Source organism: Nematolebias whitei, chromosome 15 (genome assembly GCF_014905685.2).
Source record: "Nematolebias whitei isolate Nwh7 chromosome 15, NemWhi1, whole genome shotgun sequence".
NCBI lineage: Eukaryota > Metazoa > Chordata > Actinopteri > Cyprinodontiformes > Rivulidae > Nematolebias > Nematolebias whitei.
In genome coordinates this window covers 22232677-22241076 of record NC_056512.1, presented here as the reverse complement: position 1 = coordinate 22241076, position 8400 = coordinate 22232677, and the positions used below count along the sequence as shown (strand labels likewise).

At 39.2% G+C, this 8400-nt stretch overlaps 1 protein-coding gene across 1 annotated transcript in view; it reads left to right on the top strand.

The window, feature by feature from the left end:
• Window positions 1–8400, top strand: part of LOC119422128 (ankyrin repeat and fibronectin type-III domain-containing protein 1-like) — a 40738-nt gene that overhangs the window by 17022 nt on the left and 15316 nt on the right. The window contains 8 exon segments of the mRNA XM_037689479.1: window positions 1557–1654; window positions 1941–2031; window positions 2616–2723; window positions 4207–4306; window positions 4661–4790; window positions 5650–5769; window positions 5963–6101; window positions 7826–7849. Of these exon segments, the coding sequence (XP_037545407.1) occupies window positions 1557–1654; window positions 1941–2031; window positions 2616–2723; window positions 4207–4306; window positions 4661–4790; window positions 5650–5769; window positions 5963–6101; window positions 7826–7849 (810 nt within the window).

Genomic DNA, 8400 nt, shown 5'->3' with positions numbered 1-8400 from the left:
AAATCAGAAAATGCATAATTACTCTGTAACAGGCCTTAACATGAATTCTAACTTTGCATGAGAATTAAAAAATAATCATTGTTACTGTTTTCACAGTTAATAAAAATTGATTAGTTCACTGTAACATCTAAAATGTTTGAACTAAAACACTTTGATTATCAAACATTTGTAAAACAGTAATGATAAATAGAAAAGAGAGTGTTCTTTCACTTGAATTTTCAAGAAAGAAAGTCTCAGGATGGGTGAACCTGTATTTCTGGATTCAAATCAATGAAATGACAGTTTCTGTCCCACAAGGTGCCCAAGGTCAAGGTTTCGACATCAGGCCTAGTCCACTACAGTATAAAATGTAAAAAAAAAAAAAACAGTAATAAGATTTAAGATATGAACTAAGAAAAATGTTAACTAAACTAAAGCCTGAGCCTGGTTCTGCTAAAGGTTTATTCCTCATAAGGGAGTTTTTCCTTTCCACTGTCGCCTTCATGCTTGCTCAAGATGAGAGTCTGTGATGGAGTTAAATTCAAAGCAGTCTGCTCCTCAGATAAATAATGTTAAATTCTTATTTTATATATATATGAATGTTTCTGTTCAGTGCCCTGAGATGACTTATGTTGTGACTTGGTGCTATATAAATAAACTGACTTGAATTGAAACAATTAAAAATAAAAAGCTCTAAATGATAAAAGTGAGTATTTTCTTTTGAAGCAGGCTTCTGTGGAAAGGTTATGAACAGTTAACATCTTACCTGTTCTGGATTTGTAGATTGCAGTTTGAGTGGGACCAAGACCAAAGTAGACTGCAGCTTTTAAAATACAAAATATTTACGGTAGTTCAAGTAAAAAGCTATTTTATAATCTTTTCTGCTGTCATCAGTTTTAAATTACATGATTGTTCTGGCTGAAACGTTTGGATACTCCTTTTGGGAGCGCCTCAAGCTGCATTGGCCATGCTACAACTGGTTAGCTGTTTGCACTTGCAAATAGCTTTAAAATGCTATGTAAATAAGTGTGAAATGCAAAAATGTCAGCATAGCAATGAACCTTTAGAGATCAGAGTTCTTTTTAGGGAGGAGCTTTCTACTTTGATCTTGGCTTCACGTTGATCTGGTCAGAAAAAAAAAAACTAATTTTCTCCAATCCAGCAGATTTAAAAACCACCCCTGCTGTAAAGGCAGCCCCTTTCAAGGGAAGCAAATATACCAAAGGTCATAGAGTAATAACACTGTCATACACACACATCTACTTGGCTTTTATTTTGTTTAGTTTGATCAGGTGGGGCTTTTATTCATCCTATGGTCAGCTGTCAAAAGAGTGGAGTATTTCTTTTGTTCAGTAAAATAAGAGTCCCGGAAAATGTCAGACATGCCCTGATAAAAAAAAAAACTTTATTTGTGCTTCCAGAGTAAGCTTTACTTTTGCAGATGCATAACTGCCAAGAGTAGACGAGGCCCGGGTACAGCCTCTTCTTTGAACTGTACAATTCTTTGTTCTCTCATCGCGGCGCTTTGAGCGGAGCCAGAAAGAAACGTGTGTGTGTAAGGCTGTTTCTGTTTGCAGTGGAATGGAGCGCCTCAGCCAACTTTAAGCACATCCTTGGTTCAGCACACGTTACACAGACCAAGAACCCCTCCCACATCATCAAGGATCTGACTGCAGTAAGTCACAGAGTTGATGCACACCTCCACATCATATTGACAGGAATGCACGTCATAGTCCTAGGGTGTAAAAGCAGCAGCTCTCAGCTCATGCATGGACTCTATTTATTGCCTCATTTGTAAACCGCTTTGAACCGCTTTCCACATGAGAACGCTTTTCAACAACCTCGGAGTGCTCAATGAGATGAATTAATAATAAGAGCTCCATTCCTTTGTCCTGAGACGGCTGATTCACGAGGTTAATGCGTGCTGGTAATGTGGCGGTCTGGCGTTTCTCCAAACGCAGGGCGAGCGTTACTTTGTAAGAGTGAGCGCCTACAACGTGAAAGGATGGGGCCCGCCTCAGTGCTCGACTCCGGTCAGCGTCGCCCCCTCGAGTGAGTATCCTGAACTTTGTCAGAAAGCAGAGTTTTAAAGGCCGCCACTGTTTTTGTCTGTGCCTCATCATCATAAAACTTTTGTTTAGCTGATATGGAGTTTAAGGATAAGAAGTGGGATCCACTCACGGCAGATTCATGAATTATTAAAACGTGGAGAATTAAGGGTGTCATTGTGAATCAATGGGACTTGTACCTGCACTACGAGTTAGAATGTGGCTCATAATCTGTCTTACATGTAACACTACCCCCTTGGCTACGTTACCTGCCATTTCTTTTTACTTTATGCTGTTTGACAAATGGGTAACGCTGCACTAAGATTTTTATATGGGTTATAAAAGCGAAAATATTACAGCATTTTGTCAAAAGACAATAGTTAACAATCTAGCTTACAATGTGATTGTTGCAGGGGTTTAGTATGAAAGAAAATAAAAATTCTGCCAGCATGCAGGTGATCTGTCATTCAAGCTTCTTTATCACTCTGAAAGCAGCATTCAGAACCTGCCAGCTAATTAATACATAGCGTCTAAATGATTCCCCCACACTGCATGAAAATGATTGTATTTCCCTTTCTTCTTGTGAAGGCTGGAGAGAGTGCACTGGTGTAAAGTCACAGCCCAGGAACCACCAGGGTCTGGTGAGGAAACTGCTGGAAGATGCCAAAGAGTCACAGTACAGAGGATATTCCATAGGTAACAGTGAGTGTTTTCTGTGTTGTTGCGGCTCTAGCTGTACTGTGTGTACCACCATCACTGAGGGAGTGCATTGTATCTCCATTTCTGCACTTTGTCAACCTGTTCAGAGTTGTGGGGAGATGGTGCCTTTTTTCAGCAGCCATTTAGTGAGAGGTGGGGTTATTATACCCTGAAGAGATTCATTGCAGCATACTGGAAATTCATGCATAAATAAATATAATTTAATACACGACCTGTATTTATTGTCACCTGTCAACCAAGGTGATAACAGCAAAATGTCTGACTGAGTTTTAATAAAACTCCCAGAAACTAATCATCGGATGTTCATCTACAGCTGATTACATTTTGGAGTCAGCTCCATTTTAAATGGATGCCAAAGCCAAGAAACCTTCACAAACACAAGAGTGACTCTAGCTTGACCAGTTTCACTGATATTGATATAAAATTTGGCGTGGTAGTAGCTGGCAGTCCTTCCCAGCCCATGCACAGAGTGCTAACTGATTGCATAAGATTAGTTGTTTAAAGCTTTGCCATAATCATTTGGAGTCAGCCATGTCTGTTAACAAAAGACCTCCTGAATCACTGGACAGAATATAATGAAATGTTCAGAATGTAATTAACGGATTTTAATCTACAACTGATTAACTTTTCGAGTCATTCCAATTCAAGATGGCCAACACAGCTTGTTGGCCTTTGCCAGCACAAAAATGGCTGCAACTTAATCAGATGTACAGATACTGAGCTAAAATTTGATGTTATTATATGAAAGTCATTCACAACACATTAAATCTCACAATATGAGATCATAACATCATTTACGAGGTTTTTACTAAACTTGTCTCATTCATCCTCAGCCTAAGATGATTTTAGTTTATCAGCATGAAAGGTGGCAGATAATGTTCCTTCCTTTCAGGAAAGCTTGGCCACTTATATTTTTAAAACCTACTATATTATAACATGTATGAGCAATAATTTATTTTATTTAGAGTCCAAAAACAAATTCAGAAGAAACGTGCCCCATGAATCGGCCATTGACTTCCCTGATTTCTAAAAATCGTCACTGGACTCACCTGTTGAATAAATCTGATCCATCAGCCTCTACATGATGTTATTACAAAAACACATATACCTTTATTATGTACAGATTTGTCAGTAATTATTTTGTTGGCGTTATAGACTTACAATGCATTAACAATGAAACACAAAGAGGCAATTGACATTCTGTTCTTGTAAATACTCAGTTGCTTACATTTTCCCAGATAAATCCATCAAATTTTTGCAGGCGATACATGCAAATACGAACAACAAATCTGTTGTGATTTGATAATAATTTAATATGTTGGCTTTTCATAAGCTTACTCTGATTTTGCACTGCTGCATACTTTCACTCACTCAAATGTGTGTTGCCTGCACAGTCAATATGTTTTGGCAGATAAAAGTATTTTCATCTCGTATGATCCTCTTTTCTTCAATTCCACAGAGACCCTCAAGACACAGAGTCCTGGCAAGCGTCTGTCGGTGTCTCGGGGCATCAAACAGCTCTTCCAGTCCGCCACCAAGTTTGTTCGCCTTCTACAAAGGTAGCGCTCATCTGTCGTACTATTCCCATCATGCCTTGAGGGGATCAAGAGAAATCTGTTAAATGTGATGCAACTTGCAGCAGTGCAGACTGCATGGTGCGAGTCCAAACTCATGTTATTAAAAAGAGCACGAGTCGCTTTAGAGCTGCTGTAGCTTTAAAATGAGAGTTTTGAACAAGCTGATATTTGAAAACAGAGTTGCTGCAAAGTGGTAAGTGACAAACTTTTGGAAAATCAAATTTACTAAAAATGAAAGGTATTAAATTGCATTAGGATTTAGACAGGGTGATTTTTTATTTATTTATTTAATATTCTAATCTAATAAGACACTTTGTTTTATGCTGATCTCATCAGGGGTGTGTATTTGGCCACCATATTTTACCACAAGGAGAACATCCTGGTGACAGCTGAAGATCAGATCCCACTAGTGGAGATCCAGTGCTGTTCCAACTCCATCACCCAGGACTTCCTGTGGTTTGCCAAGGTAAACTGATCATAGACTCTGAACATAAGAATGAATGTAGGTGGTTTAGGCTCATCTTGCTGAAATATGCGAGACCTTCCCTGAAAAACATTTGGATGGGAGCGTATTTTGTTCTTAAACTTCTATAAATTTTCTTGTAACGATGGCTTCTTTCCAGCTGTATTAGCTTGCCATACAATAGGCACTAATGTACCCCCATACCATCAGCGAGACAGGCTTTTAAAGTGTGTGCTGATAACAGGCCAAATGGTCCCTCTCCACTTTAGAATGAAGGGTGTGTTTATGGTTTCCAAAAAGCTTTATTTTTATTTTTTTACCACAGAACAGTTTTTCCATTTACCTTTTTCCATTCCTAAAGTGCTTTGGTTAAGAAAAGACTGCATCGTTTCTGGATGGTGTTCACATGTGGCTTCTTATTTGCACGATAGAGCTTTAACTTGCTTTTGTGGATGCCACAGCAAACTGTGTTTACAGACATTGATTTGTGGAAGTGTTCTTAAGTTCATGCAGTGATGTCCAGAACAGCAACAGACCTGGTTCTGTTGCAGTGCTGCCTGACAGCCTGAATAGCACAACAATCCAATATTGACTTTTGTCTTTGTTCTTTGAGTACAAAGTACTTACATTTTAAAATTACCTGCTCTTTAAAAAAAAAAAAGGGTAAAATTTCTTAGTTAAACCATTTGATATGTTTACTGTGTTTCACTGCTAATACACCATGGGTATATGAGATTTGCAAACCATTGCATTCTGTTTTTATTTACATTTTATACAACGTCCCGACGTTGTCAGAGTTGGTCCTGTACTTCTACTGTCCTGCTACTTGCAGCCTCAGGTTGTGTACCTGTCTTTCCTACAGTTGTCGTGTGCATGGCAGCAGGTGCCCTGGCTTCAGCAGGCCCTCTCCTCAGCTCACTCCTCTCCCTCCTCCCTCCTCCAAAACAGACACAACATCTTGAGAGCTGTTTCCCAGCTGCAGGTAGGACAATAAGCAGCTTATTGTCCACATAAGAAACATAAAAATGAGATAATTGCTGTTTTGATTAACTCTTTATGTCTGTTTCCTCAATAAGCCCACCAGCACATATAGAACCTCATTCACTCCATAATTCCTTGTTGGTTTACTCATTTTTTTGTTTTGTTGTACGTGTTCTTTTTTTATATGCTGTCAGTCTTCTCTAGGAACGATGGACCTGGGTCAGGTCTACTACGAACCACTGAAGGACCGGCAGGGCAACGTACTACTGCTGACTTTGAGGGAATTCTCAATTCCTCCCATGTGAGAAAAAAATATTTTCTTACAGCCTCCTAGTTTCCATCAGACTTTTTTAAAGCCCCAGAACAAACACAAAATTGATGGAAAGACTTATCTGTTTGAAGGACAGGTCCTAACTGACTCACTTTATTGAAATGAAAGTACCGATGCTTAAGCCTTGAAGCACCCTTATTACTGTTTAGTTGTTATTCTTACGTGTCTGTCATGATTTGTTATTCCTCTCGTAGCTTTACAAGACAACATAAAGAAAAGTACATCAACATACGGGGTTCAGTCACTGACTTTTGGTTGCCGTACATCATACAGCTCAGACATTTCTCACAGTAGTGACATCTTTAAAATTTTAAACGAATCACAGAAAGTTGGTCTTTACGCCACTGAACTGGCTTTTTAAAAAAAAAAAAAAAACATTTTACACAATCACAGTTTGTTTATGGTTGTTGCTGGTTTTGCCGTAGCTCGTTCGGCTTCGTGTGATGATGTCACACATTCACTTTTGACCTGTTCAACCTTTCCAAAGTTTCAGCAAACTCTCCTTATTTACACAAACTTTACACTTCTTATACAGTTTGAAAGTTAAAAAAGTAGGTGTATTTTCTTTCATCCAGTGTGTCTTTTGCTGCTATAGGATTTGTGTTTTTTGTCCAATCCCCTCAGAGTGTGCAGATCTAAGCTTCAACTTTCACTGTAGAGCCAGTAGGAATTGGTGTTTCAATCCCTGTAATCAGTCAGTACTCTTGGAAACAGCAGTGTAATGGGACTGATGTACAAGAGGGTAGGTGCTTCATTGGGCTCATCAAGTAGGTTCTCTCCTTCATTGATGTTTCATTAATGAGCCACAACATCTCCAGAGAGTTCAGCAGTGTTAGGTATTCCCAAGTATGTTCCTTAGCCTTATCCCCTTCTGTTTAATCTTACAGCCCACGTGTTGCCCTTCTTTTAATCCACAGCCAACTGCTGCAAAACAAGGACTTAGTTTGTTGTTGAAAGGGACCTCGCACCACCATCGTTTTTTATTTGGTGGATCATAGATGTTGCAATAGATCCCTTGCTTCTTACTCCTGCAGGGGACACCCTTATTCGCCTGTCGTTCTGTGCTGCCCGTGTTTTAAGATTGGTGTTTTTTCTGTCAAATGCCTCCACTACACCATCTTTGCATGGAACTGTTAATTCTAAAACTACCGCCAGCTCAGCTCCCGTTGATCACATCACCACATTCAGCTGGAGTGTCGCGATTGCAGCAGTCGGTGGGAATGCAAGCTTTTTTTTCCACATCCATGTTCATTTTCCAACCTTTAATATATAGAATTTTTAATGTTTGCTGCTCTGGTGGATGGCCCACCAAAACAAAGTTGCAAAGTGCGTCCTTTCAGTGTATGTGGGAGAGCATTTGTTATGGTTCTCCTTTGTTCCAAGACTGAGGTCATCAATCTGAGCACTTGGGTTTGGTGTGGATAAGAAGACATATGTAGCTCTTTTTGGGAAAACTCTTAAGATTCCTCCATGTCCCAGATATTTATCCAATTTACTGTAGCTTCATCTTCGTCTGGCTTTTTAAGCCATTTCAACAGCCTTAACGTTCTGATTTGCTTCCTCCTGTCTTTATCTGCTCCACCACAAGATGTCTTCTTTGCACCAGTGTTGTTTTATTCCACTGAGGAGCATTTGGGATGAGTCGATGCCAGCTAACCCATGCTGGACTTGACCAACCACATCCCTGAAGTGTAAAGCTTTGCTTTCTGAGCGGCCTCAGACAGAGTTCACCTCCTTCCTGCTGCCACATGTGTTGCTGCAGTATTAATGACCGAGTCTGACAATTCAGTTAAAGTCATGGCAAGTTTCACTTTGGTGTGTTTCAACTCTTCCTTGTATCTGAGCTCAGAATTTTCTTTTCCAATCTTAAAGTGAAGGTCCTTTTGGAGACTGGATTTCAGTTTTGTGTTTCTGACTGACTCTTATTAGAAATGTTGTCAGAGACTGAGCAACATGTGTCTACCATGATGACTCGGTTAAGCCACTGGCAGCACCTTTTGATCTGGGTTCACTTTATATTTATTTCACGTCTACATATTTTTGTGTCAAAATACATGTATATAAATACAGACCCTTTCCAAAAAATTAGAATATCATGGAAAAGTTGTTTAACTTCCATAATTCCATTCAAAAAGTTCATATTTAATAGATGATAGATTCAGGACCCACAATTTAAATGACTTCAAGTATTTATTTTTACATAATTTGGGCTTCCAGCTCATGAAACCCATGAAAACAGGAATTCAAAAAATTTGAATACTGTGGAGAAATCAGCCCAAATTTTGCAGGACATGAATGTTT